Here is a 17663-nt window from a genome sequence, read left to right as displayed (position 1 = left end):
CATTTCCACCCCTCCGAACGCGAATGGGCTGCGCTCATAGCTCTATGCCGCCCCACCCTCCAAAACATGAATAGACCGTGCCAACAGCGCCCCAAGCAGATTGCTTACATGTTGCTCACTGGCTCCTCATTCAGCGCAGTTGTGCAAGCAGCTTAATCGCTCACGTACGTCCTTGCTGGTTGCGACGAAATCGTTCCTGGCCATGTGGTTTCTCAGCCTTGCTTGACTCACTGCCGAAACAGAAGATGGCCGATCCGCCTGCTGATCATCGGCAATGCATGATGCTGCCGGTGAAAAGAAAGCACATGGCTATAGATTTGGAAACTAAGTAATTCGAACTGATCAGACAATCGTTGCGAACATGCTTGCATCAGATAGCGACGGCGATGATGCGGTAGGGCAGGCTTCCTCAACGCTCTCTTCACAGGAGGGCCGGCAGATGAATCAGTCCCTCTGGAGCTTTGTTTTCGTGAGGAACCTTCCACTGCACTACGTGGAGCACTTGGATGCCTTGGAGAAGGATGTCGGCAAGCTTCACGTAAAGCATGCAAGCCAGTGAGAAGTACGTGGCGAGATGCTTGTGGCGATCTCTCCTCAGCGATTCTTCTGTATTTGTCAAGCTGACAGGCTGCCGTGGCAGCCTTCTCGCAATTTCTAAAAGGCCCCTTCTGGGGCCATCAAAGCGATGCCTTGGTGATGCTCGCATATCGCTTGTCACGCATGACACCTCTTTGCAGTTGTTATAGCAGTGCCATTCTTCAACGCCAACAGCCACAGCTTCTTACAAGCGATCGGAGCGCCCAAGAAGCAGTTAAATGGGGGAACGCAATCAGCAGCCGGATGGAGGAAGGTGGTGGGGAGGGGCACTGGCCTCCCCGCCATTATAGTTTTCTCACATCAGCTCTGCTATCCCCCTATTTTGATTTTTTCATGCAACCTTGTTGTAACAATTATCGGTTATAACAATGGAATTTTCATGGCACTTGACACATTATAAGTTGGTTCGACTATACCTCAACTTAAAATTAGCTTGTTTAGTTGCTAGAATATACTGCAATAGACTTCCATTAATTCGACTTGGTATAATTTGATTTTTCAGTTTATTTGATCCCAGCCGAAGGTCCCGGCTGGTGCCCATGCATTTCTGTGAGGCCAAACTTTTGTTATTTTGATCCTGATGTTGGCCTTTGCCAGGCAATTAGACCTTTACCAGTCTGCGCACATGTGCCTGACCTCTATCTGTGACCACCATAGTTACCCCTTTAGTTGCAGTGTCTATCTTGGCATGCTTACGGGACAGCAAATGAGTTGAACACGTGACATCTCCTGTCGAAAACGCCTATTTTCGGCCTGCCCAAAGAATATCTTCAAGCAATAACTGTAGCTCGCAATGTCTGATTACGGTATCTATCAAATTTTAACACGTGCCTTTTTTTTTTTCCAAGTATGTTGGGCTGAAAATTGCCTGCACGGTAAAATCGGACACACAACCAAAACCGCTTTCGCAGTGTTTGTATGTTTAACCGCATAAAGGCACATGCATACTAGCGGAAAATTGCGCGCAGTGCGCCAGTGGCGGCAAAATGCAGCTGCGGCAGAGCGGCAACACCAACAGGTGGCAAGCCACTGCGGCAGTCACATGACAGCATGAAAATCTTGCCTCTTCTCTTTTACTCTGCGTGTAGGTACAAGATGTCGCATACTTTTTTCTTTGTCTGCTGACAGATCAGAGCTGTGCTTACATTCTTCGTTCTTAACGCGAGTTATGTCTTATGAAGATGGCGACGTTGTTGCCACTAATCCTGATCATGTTGGTCTGCTCCCTTCTGTTGCAGCGTTGCCGCATTAAAAAAGCTAGGAGAATGCGGTACCGGGTGTCACCTTCGCGTCCTTGTCCTTGGGGTCCATCTTCTCGTACAGAATCGGATATGGCGCACTGTCTCCAAAAACCTTTCCATCGTGATGTCTCGGGTTATACTCATGATTGTAAGAAACAATCGTAAACCATGGCAATGAAAACGAGCGCGAACGAGACCAAAACAAGCGCGAGTGAGAGCTGATGCTAGCAGATCATAGTATGAAATGGGTGCGCTGGCTGATACCACATGCGAGTACGAATCGAGCGGTCGGGCAGGTCCGCATGAAACCGGTTTCCCCTGCATGCATGACTGAAGAGGCTGCTCTCATTGGTCTCCAGCGTTTGCGGCTCGCTTGCCGCTGTGCAGAGGTGGGAAAAATCGGTCCGGGACTGATCCAACCTGTGGCATGAAAATGCTGCCGCAAGGCAGCTTTCGCGGTGCGGCCAGCACATTTTTCTGATAGTGTGTATGCGCCTTAACACGGATGTATTGCAGCAAAGCGGACTTTATAAAACTGCTCATCGTGCGACACATATTTAGAGAATTTTTCTTGCTAAAAAAAAAATTCGATGTGCATTCAATTTCTACATTGTTTAGGAGCCTTAATATCATTTCTATGTTAGTTTTCTGCTTTCGACACATTGAAAGTGAGTGTGCATTTGATTTGGGATAGGTTAGAATCTGGAAAATACTGTCCAATGAATCAGCGGAATGTTTTGGTGCATTTTCCGAATTTTTCATTCATTCATGTGCAGCACGTTTGAGAGCACTGTAATCACGGCACGCAGGTAGGCATGTCAACTGATCTTTTTTTAATATTTCGTTAGCTTTCCTTGGGGTGCACACAAATGATTACGCAACAAATTGGAATTTTAAAGCTGCTGGATTTGATGTTTTCTAGAATGCTCTACAATTTTCTTATAGGAAATTTCGGCCCCAAGTTAATGCTTGCAAAATAGCAGTGGTGAAAGCTGCGCCAATCTGTGCCGACTGGAATTTGCTGCACCATACTGCTTCAGAAGGGTCTTTTTTGCTTAAATTGTGCCATTGCTGTGCCACGACCTAGTTTCGGTGGTGCCTGCCCAAATTTACGAACCAGCGATGGCTTCGTGTGAGTGACAGAAACAAACCTCAAAGGCTACGCTTTCGCGGACTGCATGCGGCGGAAGCGATTCGAGGTGCCGGGAGTGCGTCTAGGCCACTATCTTTTACACGTAATTTAGTGCGGTGCTTGGTGGCACCTCTACATTTGTTGAAAGCGGCCGCTGTGACAGCCGACAAAATCCAGTTCAATCCCAATTAGTTTGGTAGCCATGCTGGTCAGCGCTGGTTCTGTTCTATGGTGTGCGTTGTGCTTGTTCTGTGGTTCTGGTTCTGCAACTTGAGGGCTGATGTATGACGGCGTTCTCCAAGCTAAAAGGTAAGCAATGTCCACCACTCATTTCGTTTGCTTACTTTCAACTTTACTCTCTTTACTGTAAGACTGTTTTCAAGTAAACTTGTGGTAGTTGAGTTTAGCATAGGGCTTTGTTAATGCACACATGGTGATTGGCTACCGGACCATGTCGTTAGCAATGCACAGGCCTTTGGTAAAGCTCTTGAACCGGAATGATTGAGTGGCCAAGCCCTTCTTGTATTCAGCGTTTTGGTAGCAAGCATGATTTGAAGCCTTTGTACTACGAGTGCATGTCTGTGTATGTGTTCACACCCCTGATTATGATTCATAATGTGATATCGGAATGTGCCGAATATCAAGCTTGCGAAGCGACCCAGCGCCATTATGTTGCATGGTTTCGCGCAGCGCAGCCGGCAGGATCATTTTTAGTATGCCGCAATCGACGTCTATATCCACTGTCAGTTGTCGCGTGCAGCTACATTACATGCACCGGGTGGCTTATCGCATTTCGCAACTGGATTTTTGAGAACTCGCTGGAGTGCTGTAAATTAGAGGACACTTAATCTTCCGGCAGTGTAAGCCACAGTGCATGGAAATAGCTAGTAAATTACAGGGATTAAGCTACAGCACACGCTCTTTTCACAGTGTTGGCAGGCATCGTGTAGGCTTCATTAATAAATTGGCTTTGATTATTCACATCGTGAATTTGGTTCTAGTTCTGGAACGTACATTTCGATGAACTCAAATACTGACAAAAATGTTCTTCTTAAGTAGTTTCTGCCTTGATCTTCGATTGAACTTTCGAGCTTTTAAGCAACCGTTGTTTGCGCAAGAAACTGCATGTGTTTAGAAACCTTCGAAATTTAATTTCTCCGTACGTCAACATTTAAGCAAATGAAATAATTGGTCTCCTGTTTTTTCCAGGTCGGCGCAGTAAATTCAGTCAGGACACATTAAACCAAGATGATCAAAATGGTGACCACATTGTTGGTGCAGGCCAAGTGACAAAGAAGAGGATGCATACTGCATTGTGTGCAGCTCAACCATACACTGTTTACATCACGGAGCCACAGCAGTCAAATGGCATTCTCAGTGCAAGAGGCACTTAGAGCTTTGCAAAGCTTTGCGTGGGCCTGATGAAAAACTGAAGCGGCTGGCAACTGTTCAGGCTGTGCTCGACTTCTCTGGATCAAGCAGCACCATGTCCCATGCTGACGCAGTAACTGCCAGTGAAGCACATTTTGTTTTGGCTATAACATTGAACCGACTTCCATACAGCTGGGCGGACACAGTGGGACCACTGTATCAAGCAATTTTTGCAGACTCCAAAATAGCACAAGACTTTTCATGTAGCAGGGAGAAGGCATCTTACATTGTCTCGAACTGCCTCGGTCCTTACTTTGAAGGCCTTGTCTTGAAAGAACTTCATCAGTCTGCTGTCTTCTTTAGCGTAGTTGTGGATGAGATGCCCCTGCCAGAGTTGTGTTGTCAGCAGCTCGATGTTCTTGTTCGTTACTTTTTGGGTGTGCAGAAGGAAGTCGTTGTGCAGCATTTGCAGTCATTTCGTTAAGGAAGTGCAGCTGAGGATATACTTTTCAAATGTATAAGTGAGGCGCTTGAGAATGTTCCTCGCAGAGGCTTTCTTTCTTTTTTTCAGTGATGGTCCAAATGTCATCAAGTCATTGAAGAAGAAACTTGATGATAATCCTTCACTTCTAGATGTTGGGGAATGCTGGTTGCACAAAGTGCACAATTCGCATGGGCTAGATTTCTTTGGTGTTGAAGTTGAAGCTGTGGTGGTTGATACCTACTATTTCTTTAAACACTCAGCAGTGCAGAGCAGTCGCCTAAAAGAACAGCAGGGCCTTCTTGGATTGCTGGAGACTGTGCTTCTGCACCACGTCAACAGTCGCTGGCTTTCACTTCTGCCAGCTCTGGAACGTCTGCTTGAACAATTGCCTGCTTTAAAAAGTGTACTTGCTGCCCGAACACCAACACATAGTGGCGGAAGTGTGAAAGATTGCTTAGTGAGGAACTTAAACGACAAAACTTTTTATTTTAAGGCTCTCTTTGTAAAAGATGCAGCTGAGGTCTTTATAAAGTTCCTTACAATATTTCAAAAAAGTGAGCCCCTTATTCATATTCTTTACTCGGACTCTGTGACACTTGTAAAAAAACATCTTGGAAGATTTCTCAGACTAAGTACCTTTCATGGCATGTCTGGGTCAGAGCTGGCCGACCTCAGCGTGGAATGTTCTCAGTACTGAAAAGCATGTGTTGAAATTGGTGCTGACACTGAGGCGGCCATGGCATCATGGAGCACAGAAGACAAAGCCACTTTCCGACTTGGGGCAAGAACATTTTACATCAAGTGTGCCAAGTACCTTCTCAAAAAATTCCCTCTTCGAAGCCATGTTCTTACGCACCCGTCGTGCTTGGAGCCTTGTGCCCCAGTTTCTGAATCTTCGAGAGAGGCCTTCAGACAGCTTGCTAGATATGCACCTTAAGTCATCCCTTCAAGTGACGTGGCGTCACTCTTGGATGAAGTGACAGAATTCAGCTTGGATCCATTACCTGAGCATTTGAATGGACGGCTAGATAAGTACTGGCAAAATGTGTTTGAGTGCAAGAATGCCAATAATCAAACAAAATACCCCTCGCTAATGAAGCTCGTGAAGGCTCTGCTCTGCTTGCCACATGGGAATGCAGATGTTGAACATGGCTTCACCCAGAACAACAAGGTCCTTCACGAGAGGTCTAGTCTGTCTCTTCAGAGTGTAAATGGTATTCGCCATATGCTAGCATTTGCACAAAGATATGGCAGTGACCCTTGCAAATTTGTCATTGGCACAGACGTTCTCAGAGCTGTGAGAAATGCTTCAAAACGCTATTCAGAACGCACTGAACAGCAGGCTCTTAAACGGCTGTGCACTGGTCATGAACTATCTTCAACACCAAGCAAATCTGAAGCACAGGCACGAAGCGAAGCTGTGGATGCAGAGCATGTGCTTAAAAATGCTGAAATGTTAATTGAGCGGGGGATGAAGATGAAAAATTTCAGTGACATTCAGTAAGCAAGCTGTATTGATGCAAGCGAGGGAGAAAATGGCGGCTACTGGGAAGCAGCTAGAGTTGGCGAATAAGGCAAAGAAGGGGCAGGGCGGTGCACACTGAAGAATATGCTTGTGTTCAAACTCAAGCACATTACGAGTTCATTTTGCTAGATTGTGTGTTTTTTTAGTGCTTATTGATGTTATTTTTAAGCGGTGCTGGTACAAAAAGGGAAAAGCAGTGATACATTCTGGGCTTTCATTTTTTGTAAAAGCATGTTCTTATGAACATGCACATGCTGCAAGCAGCTTGTTCCTATTTACAATATTGTAACACCATTTCTGTAAATTTCCTAATATCCATTGACCCTGTGATAGTTTGTGTTGAACTAATAGAATTGGTTTATATATACGTTTTGTAATGTGTTCTGCTGTTCTTTGGGATAATACTGAATCATGCTTTTGTTGAAAGTTGGCTCCTTCTGTGATGTTTATAGTATTATGACAATCTTTCATTTTTTTCTGTTACAATCTATGCTAACATTTTTATTGAAGTTTGCTTTGCTTGCTTATGAAAATAATATATTCTTGCAGCTGTATTGTTCAGGGTTCTTATGACGATTGTATAAACCAGAGGGGACATTTAACTAAATTTCGTGCATCTGGTGTGTGCTTTCGTGGAAACCCTACACCTGCTTCAAACACAGACACAGCTGCTCCAAAAGTAGATTTTGCTTGCTCCAATGGCTGCTCCAAAACATTGAAGGCCATTCCCACCACTGAAATAGGTCAATTAATCTTGATTTATTATGCAATTCAGCAGAATACTAAGAAAAAATGCGAGTTCATTCTTACAATACCCAATAACATGTACTACTTGTCGTGACCTCCTAGAGTGCTTTGGCAAACTTGCAACTTGTAAACCTTGGCTAAAGTTAGCTGAAGCACCCGATATATATATATATATATATAGTAATGGAGGAAGAGTGACAGCAAGTGTTCACCAGGCTGGCTGTTCTATTCTGCCTCGTCGTCGTCTTCTGCTTCCTTGCGCTCGCTGAGTGAGCATCCCCAATTCGAGCTCCGCTCTGTGTTATTTATTCTCGGCCACGCTGCGACTAGTGTCGCAGCGTGGCCAAGGAAAAAGACATTGCAACACCTTAGGTTAGCCGACGGGCACAGTTCTTCATACGCGACACGTGCACGGGAAAGTTGTTTCACTTTCTCTGGTCTGCATGTGCATCAGATGCTTAGGACTGCACATGCCAAGTGTTGTCGCCTACATGTGTGGTAGTAATGAAGGGCCCTTCGAATTTTGTGCCAAGTTTCTTTGTAGATGACGGTGCACCTTGTTGCATCAGAACCTCATCGCCGATATTGTACAGAGTCCTGAATATATCGCCCGTGCTCGAAAAAAGCTTTTGCGCTCACCGCTGCACTGTTCTTGCTCAAATTTGGCAAAACGGTTGCATTTTGGTATCGACTTCGTTTAGCATAACATTTGGCGCAGTTAATTGCCTGGTTTTTAAAGGGACCCTGAAATGATTTTGACGACTTTGTACAAACATACTGAGTCGTTAGAGGAGATCCTTCTGATCATTAATTGACGCATCTAAGTGCTCCGCATAAAGCGTGTAATTTATTGTAAGGTTTCAAAAATGTATATCACTGCAGATTGCAGCACACTGCTCGGCTCAATTTTCAGCTGCCCCTAACAATTTGACGTAAATTGCCCTAATGACGCTAGTAGGGCGAGCTATCCAGTTGGCTGCCCAGGGCGCGTCATCAATAATTTTGCCAACATTATGGTGGACAAACATTGTAATAGTTGGAATGTTTGTTAATTTGTTTCTATAAAAAGAAAATAACAAAAGGAGAATGCACAAGAACAATTTTTCACTACACTTAAACACTTCCGGCACACAACAAGCGTTGTCTGCTTGTGTTACAACGGGCTCAGTTTTGACGAGAGTTCCGCGGTCAGAGTCGGTCTCAGTCTTTTTATGAGCACTATGATTCACCTTTGTTGCATTGTGAGCTGCAAACGTAGCGACTGGCAATATGCCAAGCTGCGACATCGTGTTCCTCTGCAAGTCAGCAGACGAGCGGAGTGGCTGCAGCACATCAGACTGTCGCTATACGATCGGCGCCAGGATTTTCGTGTTTGCAGTCATCACTTTACACCGGAGGATTACTACCACAATAGCGCTTCGCAAGTTTGGTATTCAGGTAAACGCAAGCGCAAAAGGATAGGGCCTGGCCGTTTGACCGTGCCATTTCAGGGATGAGCAGAAGTACAAACGTGAATGGTCTGCATGGTGCAGCCATCTGGTGGCACTGAGTTCAACCAAACACAGTAGCAGTAACGAAGTGTATTCTTCTTAGATGCTGGTGTAAATTTTTCGTAGTAGCGTATTTGTTAACACATTGTTTTTCTAAATGTTTAAAATGTTTTACAATTGTTTAGAGCAATATTGTAATACTACTAAGTCACCCATAAAAAAAATAGACCGCATCTGGAATCTGCCGCTTCACCAAGATAACTTCCTGCGTTACCCCAGAAATGAGACCGAAAATTCCATGACCACTTCCTCAACACTTAGACATTGTACCATCGTCTTCGACTGAACGTGGCATACACGAACAATTATCTGTACCGCATAGGGCTTACCACTAACCCATACTGTGATAACTCTCGCAACTTAGAGACAATTGAGCACATATTACTAGAATGCCCCGCGTACCGCGACGAGAGACAATTTTTTGAGCAACAAATGGACATGATTTGCCACGAACCATTAACGTTACCGATCATCTTAGGTCCAATGCCCGGCCCTTCAAAACAGCGATGGGTTTTGTATTTATTCTTCAAATACCTGTCAGAAATTGGTATGATAGGAAAGCTTTAAAAATTGCACACTTCGTATACAAAAGCCTAAATTTACCCGCCATGTCACCTGTAAATATTAGTATCAGGTCCACTCTGACATTTCATATTTATTTTTATCCGCTTTTTCTCCCACTCTCTTCTGGAATCTTTTAATCCCATTCCCCATCCCTATACAGAGTAGTATGCCTGCGGTTATATACGCGCCGGCAAAATTCTCTGTTTTTCTAATAAAGAGCCCTCTCTCTCTCTCTCTCTCTCTCTCTCTCTCTCTCTCTGCAAGTCGCCCATCAGTATTGCTGATGGGCGACTTCAATGCCAGGGTAGGCAAGAAGCAGGCTGAAGACAAGTCAGTGGGGAAATATGGCTTAGGCTCTAGGAGCAGCAGGGGAGAGTTAGTAGTATAGTTAGCAGAACAGAATAATATGCGGATAATGAATACCTTCTTCCGCAAGCGAGATAGCCGAAAGTGGACGTGGAGGAGCCCGAATGGCGAGTCTAGAAATGAAATAGACCTTATACTCGGTGCTAACCCTGGCATCATACAAGATGTGGACGTGCTCAACAAGGTGCGCTGCAGTGACCATGGGATGGTAAGAACTCAAATTAGCCTAGACTTGAGGAGGGAACGGAAGAAACTGGTACATAAAAAGCCGATCAATGAGTTAGCGGTAAGAGGGAAAATAGAGGAATTTCAGATCAAGCTAGAGAACAGGTATTCGGCTTTAACTCAGGAAGGGGACCTTAGTGTTGAAGCAATGAACGACAATATTATGGGCATCATTAAGGAGTGTGCAAAAGAAGTCAGTGGTAACTCCGTTAGACAGGATGCCAGTAAGCTATCGCACGAGACGAAAGATCTGATCAAGAAACGCCAATGTACGAAAGCCTCTAACCCTACAGCTAGAATAGAACTGGCAGAACTTTCCAAGTTAATCAACAAGCGTAAGACAGCTGACATAAGGAAGTATAATATGGATAGAATTTAACATGCGCTCAGGAACGGAGGAAGCCTAAAAAGCAGTGAAGAAGAAACTAGGAATAGGCAAGAATCAGATGTATGCGTTAAGAGACAGAGCCGGCAATATCATTACTAATATGGATGAGATAGCTCAAGTGGCTGAGGAGTTCTATAGAGATTTATACAGTACCAGTTGCACCCACGACGATAATGGAAGAGAGAATAGTCTAGAGGAATTTGAAATACCACAAGTAACGCCGGAAGAAGTAAAGAAAGCCTTGGGAGCTATGCAAAGGGGGAAGGCAGCCGGGGAGGATCAGGTAACAGCAGATTTGTTGAAGGATGGTTGGCAGATTGTTCTAGAAAAACTGGCCACCCTGTATACGCAACGCCTCATGACTTCGAGTGTACCGGAATCTTGGAAGAACGCTCACATAATCCTAATCCATAAGAAAGGGGACGCCAAAGACTTGAAAAATTATAGACCGATCAGCTTACTGTCCGTTGCCTACAAAGTATTTACTAAGGTAATCGCAAATAGAATCGGGAACACCTTGGACTTCTGTCAATCAAAGGACCAGGCAGGATTCCGTAAAGGCTACTCAACAATAGACCATATTCACACTATCAATCAGGTGATAGAGAAATGGGCGGAATATAACCAACCCTTATGTATAGCTTTCATTGATTACGAAAAAGCGTTTGATTATGTCGAAACCTCAGCAGTCATGGAGGCATTAGGGAATCGGGGTGTAGACGAGCCGTACGTAAATATACTGAAAGATATCTATAGCGGCTCCACAGCAACCGTAGTCCTCCATAAAGAAAGTAACAAAATCCTCAGATCATAAACAGCAGGTTGCCATTATGCCTCAAGAGAAAAGTGTATAACAGCTGTGTCTTTCCACTACTCACGTAGGGGGCAGAAACCTGGAGGCTTAGGAAAAGAGTTGTACTTAAATTGAGGACGATGCAACGAGCTATGGAAAGAAGAATGATGGGTGTAACGTTAAGGAATAAGAAAAAAGCAGATTGGGTGAGGGAACAAGCGCGAGTTAATGACATCTTAGTTGAAATCAAGAAAAAGAAATGGGCATGGGAAGGACATGTAATTAGGAGGGAAGATAACCGATGGTCGTTAAGGGTTATGGACTGGATTCCAAGGGAAGGGAAGCGCAGCAGAAAGTTAGGTGGGTGGATGAAATTAAGAAGTTTGCAGGGACAACATGGCCACAATTAGTACATGACCGGGGTAGTTGGAGAAATATGGGAGAGGCAAATGCAAATTTGGGGAAAAAAAATGCAAGTTTGTCTGCGCTTATGAAGCTGTAAGCTGCTGCCGCGAAAGCGCAAGCATAAACTTGTGTCGCTGCCCGCCGTCAGCTACAGAAAGCAGCGTTTCAGGTAGGGCTGCTGTATGTTGCCAGCTCCTGGAACAGATAACTGCCCTCCCTGAAACACTGCTGTTATAGCAATTTGCTACATTTGGGTGAATGTTTCATTTTCCCTTTATTAAATACTTCTCTCCACCTTGAGGGTTTCCACAGAACTATTGCATCAAACTCTTGCCTTTGCTTTGAGTTGTTGTTGAATTTGGCTTCCCCTTCCATCTGATAGCCGCCTGGTTAGCTCAGTTGGTAGAGCGGCTGCCCCGGAAGAGCGGTGGTCCCAGGTTCGAGTCCCGGACCAGGACAAATTTCTCTTCAACTAAGACGGTTTTTTCTTTCAAGGAACCCGTGCGGGTTTCCTTTGTAGAAATTTGCTACGTATGGGGAGATGTCTCAGTTTCTCTTTATTAATTCTCTAGACATTGTGGGATTCCTCAGAGCTATTACGTTAAACCGATAATTGTTGTAACCGGGTTGCATGGAAAAAAAAAAAAATCAAAATGGGGGGATGGCGTAGCTGTTCCGAGAAAAACTAGTGGCAGGGAGGCCAGTTCCCCTTCCCACCACCTTCTCCCATCTGGCTTGTGATTGTTTTGCCTCGTTGAAATGTTTAACTCTACTTCCTGCTCGCTCCGATCATGTGTTGTTAACAAGCCACGGCTGTCAGCATTCAAGAATGGCACTGCTATAACTGCAGAGAGGGGTCATGGGCGGCAAGTGTCATACGAGCTCCCCTGAGGCATCGCTTTGGTGGCCCCAAAAGGCTCCTTTTAAAAAAATGTGGGAAGGTTACTGCGGCAGCATCTCAGCTTGAAAAATCCAGAAGGAACGCTGAGATGTGATCGCCACATACATCTCGCCATGTACTTTCCGCTAGCTTGCACGAGAAAACTGCATGTCTGTCAGCCGTGCTTGCTTTACGCAAAGCTTGCCAACATCCTTCTCCAAGGTATCCAGGGGCTCCACGTAGGGAAGCCAAAGGTCCCTCGCGAAAACAAGCCCAGGAGAGACTGAATCATCTACAGGACCGCCTGCGGGGACAATGTTGAGGCTGCCTGTCCTACTGAGTCAGCGTTGCCGTCATGGCCACACTGTCGCTATCCGATGCAAGCACGTTCGCGATGATTGTTTTATCAGTTAGAAGTACTTTGTTTCTAAATCTATAGCAGTGTGTTTTCTTTTCACCGGCAACATTGAGATAGATTTGGTCTTGCTGCACAAAAGGAGGCTTGGAATGTAGATGTTCTGTACTTTGTAATAGCTTGTAGCAAAGACGTATTATCTTTAGTCAGTCGCTTACTCTGTGGACCATCACGTTTAGCTCCATACATTCGTGTATTGTTGGTGTAGTCGCCATCATCCATGCTTAGGCGCATTGGTTCAAGTGTGTGCCCATTCATTTGCAGTTGAACCTCGCAGTAACGAAATCAGTGGGGAACACGAAAAAATTCATTTTTGTGGGAATTTCGTTGTTGCAAAAAGATTATTAGAGGTTGGATTGCGCAACATTGTGACGAGACACACAGCAGAGACACACACCACAAGCGCTTGTGGTGTGTGTCTCTTCTGTGTGTCTCGTCACAATGTTGCGCAATCCAACCTCTAATATGCTGTACCAACACGCCCAGTCGTCAACCTTGGCTTGCAAAAAGAGACAGCACAGATAGGTAATGCATTGCAGAACAATACTTTACTGTCAAAATTCTCTTAGCCTACGTTGCAAGCTTTGCTCGAGGATATAGAACCACATTGCCGACAGTACAAAGTGTGCCGCATACGTCGACCAGCAGTGGCAGTACTGCCGTAGTGCAGTATTCTCAGTCAATTGCTTTCGGAGATGCAATCACTTTTGCAAGATTTTGCGTCGGCACCAGACACAGAGCAACAGCGCATGCAGCAGCATTTCACCAGCCCACGCTGTTGCCCATAGGCACCGACGCGTCCAGTGCCGAGCGCAAAAGTGATCGTATCTCGTGTACGCAAAGGCAAACGATCGAGATAGTGGCCCTTTCGCGCAAATCTACGTCCGGTGCCAAATCCGCACGCGATGCCTGTCGGGTGGCACCAAAACCAGCGTTCTTGAAGATAGGATGCGTATTCTTGGATGATCGCTCAATCATGGCCTAATGCATGGCATTCCATATGCTACGATCGCCATCTCAAGCGCCATAAACAATTACATATTAGTGGGACGTGGATTTCCTTGTTTTTGCTGCATTTTTTCACTGAGGTGCACATTATGCAGTGCACTACTGCGATCGGCGATTGTTGTCTGAAACGCACGTTCAGTTTCGCCTGATGCAATTGGCCTAGGCCTCACCGAGTCGTCAGCCGTAAGGAACGCAAACTGAATGTGCGTTTCGAACAACGATCTACGATCTCGCCTAGTAGGTGTGCAAAAACCGTCGTCACATGTGGGTAGCAACATGCGTACTGCTTCAAACGGGCGATCAACAAACAAGATGGCGGCCATGACATGTTTTCAGCACATTGATCGCTTCCGGTGCTTGGATGTTCTTGTCAAGAAAAATGGCGGCGCCCACGTAAGTGTAATGTGGTGGTATTTTTCGCAATTTTAGTGCAAAACAATGAGATTTGAGCACATTTTTGAGCCTGCTAGCCTTATGTGAGTAGGTAATATGCGGAGTTATGTTCCGGCAAATTTCGTTCGCGCAAGATTGCATTACAGCGACATTTTGTTGCCTAGAGGTACGAAATGCATTGAATCCTATGGTCGTTCGCCGGGGATACAAAAATGTTTCATTGTCACGAGAATTTCGTTGTTGCAGGATTTTGTTATTGCAGGTTTCTACTGTATTCTTGATACGTTGGCACTAGCATGGGCATAAGTTTGCGAGAGTTGAGGTGGATGTGTATAGATAACGTATAAGAAACTTATTATGCCAACAAGCAGCGCTAGTCCCTTTGTCAGTGTGTAATGAGCTGTACTCACTCTTGCCAACGTTCCGTGGTGTAAGTTCCTTCTTTGGAGGTTAGTGATACAACGCTGGCAGATGAGTGGATTAATTTTTTTATCCTAGAGAAAAGCCATGCATCGCGAAGAGCCGGCAACACAGACAGTCCGTATGTAGCAGCGATCCATGGACTTGGTCACACAGACTGATTCCATTCCTTAAATACCAGTCACTATTTCGGCAGCCAACTACTGCACACGTCTTCCCTCTACCGTTCTACATTTTTAAGCATGAATTGAACACAGTGCATTAGCGAACACTCAGTTGCATTTCCGACAGCTGATTGTACTGTAGCAGGGCAGAAGTGGTAATGGTTTCTTATTTGTGTGCTCTTGCTGAGGCAATGTGCAGCACACTGTTGAAAGCACCATCTCCTTCCTCTTGACTCGGGTAAACAGTTCCGCGAAAAGAGTCTATCTATGGACACCGTCCGAGGAGTCCAAGCCCAACCTTGCTATCGCTGTCAATGCTTTGCCCTTTGGGCAAAACTGCAAGTTTCTTTTGCTTTCATGTAAATTATTTGTGAAAGTATGCTCTTCTTTACCAGACATATTCCATATCTTTCATAAATGTGTTTTAGGGCCTGTTACATTTTAATTAGACAATTTTCAGCAGTAACAGTACAAAAAAAAAAAGCATCAGAAAAGAACTGCCAAGGAAAAGAGAACTGGCCATGAGCCCTCTGCTTCTTTAAAAGGTATGGTTTGTTGTCCAGCATGCGGTGCTCAGTGCCTTGTGTCCTCATGCTTGTGCAGGGTGTGGGCAGAGCTGCTTGACCGTCCACAGCAACGACTGCAACTTGTGCTGTTCCCGCTGAGCTGCTTCCAACCCCCTGAGGGTTTGCAGCAAGCATCGGCACAGTCCCTCCTTCTCTGGCAGGAGACCTCCCAAGTCTGGATCAATGTATGTAGCAATGATCACTGTTTTGTTATCGGTTCCACGACTGCCTTTTCTTTGCTGAGCAAGGACTGCTGTGTGGCCGGCTACTTTGAAGTGAGGATGAAGCGGAGCGAAAGAATACTTTGCCACTGTGACTTGCAGGATATTCATGCAAGAGAGGCCCGCGCAGTCAAAGTTGTCTGATGTCATTGGTTTGCACAGTTCACTTTGTAGCTGCTTTCACACTGGCAATACTGAGACCTGCCACAGTGGCCATGGCCTTCTGCTGCAGTGCATGGGGTTGCAGGTTTGATTCATGACCACAACAGCTGCATTTTCATGAGAGTAACCTAAAATACTTGTGTACTTACATCTAGGTGCATGTTAAAGAACTTCAGGTTCTTTAACGGCATCCCCCACTGTGCTGTTTTGAAGTGTTAAACCGCACAATTAAATTTTAATTTGACACTGAACTGGGAGAAAGAGCTGAATTTTTAAATTGAAGCTTTCCTTGTCTGTTCCTTAAACTTTTCCAACTGCTGCTGCTGTCACTGTCTTGCACACCGCAATGGGAGGTGGTTTAGAGCGTGTATATAAATTGCAGGAGCATGGCAGAGAAAAAAGACGACATGAGAAATGCATTTCCATCATGTTGCTACAATGCGCTCTGGAGCTCCATGGGCGCCACCATAATACCCTCTAGACTGTTGTAGTTATCTGTGACGCCATGCAAAAGCAATGCAGAAACTGCAGCACTTACTTTTTACTAATGCATGTGGTCCAGAGGGGAGGTAGATGGAATGGTAGATAGGGACATAGGGAGAGGAGGCAGAGAATGGGTATAATCGACACAGTTATGAAATGAGTGAATAACAGCCTTGCCATTCTTCACTCACAACTCACATACATGAGGGAGGGTGGGAGAGGGAAAAAATGACGTGAGGTGGCAAGGAAACGCTACTACTAGATGTGGCTGTAGTTTCTGGACAAACTGGATAAAATTACGTTTAATGTACGCTGCAGTACTTTCTTTTTTACTATTTCTGAAAAATAAACACTATGTAAATCAAGAAACATTAAACATCAACTCGTCGCTTTAGTATGTATTGCACTAAATGCTGATAAACTTACACATTTGTTGTAAACATCACTGCCAATTATTGTCAGTCGATGTAAACATTACAGGAAGCTTTGCTTACATTGATTCCCACAGTGCGTGGGATCCACATAATATTTTAGAACTTTAAGATAAGCTATGGTTCTATAAACAGTGCGGGCACTTACCATTTGATAATAGCAACATCGGCATCTATGTGAAGCACCCATATGCCAGCGTGCCGGCAGCTTTGCTGGAAACAGACATTGATAACACACTAGTCTGCGAAACTTAGTGTAAGAACATCAGTAACTTCATTAATTGAAGCTCAGAGTTATCTGGCTTGGAGCTTGGTGTCACCTCACTGCATTAAACAAGTGTGACATTCTTGACTTTTGATGCATACATTGCATATTTATGTGTTGAGGTTCTCCACGTGTTAATATCCCCTTTATTAGCAGTTGTGCTCTTTATGGAGGCTCCCAATGTTTGTTGGAGCCAACCGGTGTTGTGAAGAAAGCCTCCATTTTTCTTTGCCTGCAGGTGCATGATGTACTGATCTTCCTGCGGCCAGAGTCTCCCCAGGAGCTGCGCCTCCTGTGGGCCAGTGAAGAATCCGGCTTCCGGCATCTTTACCTCCTGCGGCTACGCACAGATGGCCAGGCTCCCTGCACGGCCCTTCCACTGCCCTCGGGACATGGTAAGCCAGTTCAGCATCTTAGCCATTTGACAAACTCCAAGGCTCGTTGACGATTAATTTTGGGAACCAGATAAGTCACACTCACCTTCTGACCATAATAAATGTATGCATTATTCTGTGGCTCGTGTATAAAAGACATTTATCTATGCACTGGTTCTCAGACAAGCCCCTGGGCACAGTGAGTGCTGAACGTCCAAGGAAGTGGCAGTGTGTGTATTGCCACCATAACAGCTGTTCCACTCCCATCCCCCAGCAATGGCTTCCTCTGAATAGCATAAGCTAAGTTCGATGGATCACTTGGAAAGGAAGAAACAGAGGACAGGAACGCTGCTGGGATTGGCTAAATGCTTTCTTCTTTATCATGTTTTGGGCAGCACATAATACCACATTGACCCTGTACCTCTGAGAACCCTTGATTGCTACAATAAACCTTAACCACACATTCATCTGCCATAGTCAAAATAGCAACTGC

At 45.1% G+C, this 17663-nt stretch overlaps 1 protein-coding gene across 6 annotated transcripts in view; it reads left to right on the top strand.

The window, feature by feature from the left end:
- Positions 1-17663, top strand: part of LOC126531823 (dipeptidyl peptidase 9-like) — a 156604-nt gene that overhangs the window by 76013 nt on the left and 62928 nt on the right. For all 6 annotated transcript variants that reach the window (XM_050179557.3, XM_050179559.3, XM_055071505.2 and 3 more), the window contains 2 exons: positions 15272-15419; positions 17035-17191. In XM_050179557.3, the coding sequence (XP_050035514.1) occupies positions 15272-15419; positions 17035-17191 (305 nt within the window). The remainder of the gene's footprint in view (positions 1-15271; positions 15420-17034; positions 17192-17663) is intronic.

Source organism: Dermacentor andersoni, chromosome 5 (assembly GCF_023375885.2).
Source record: "Dermacentor andersoni chromosome 5, qqDerAnde1_hic_scaffold, whole genome shotgun sequence".
Taxonomy (NCBI): domain Eukaryota; kingdom Metazoa; phylum Arthropoda; class Arachnida; order Ixodida; family Ixodidae; genus Dermacentor; species Dermacentor andersoni.
The sequence above is the reverse complement of the archived record's forward strand: the minus strand, read 5'-3'. Positions and strand labels throughout refer to the sequence as shown.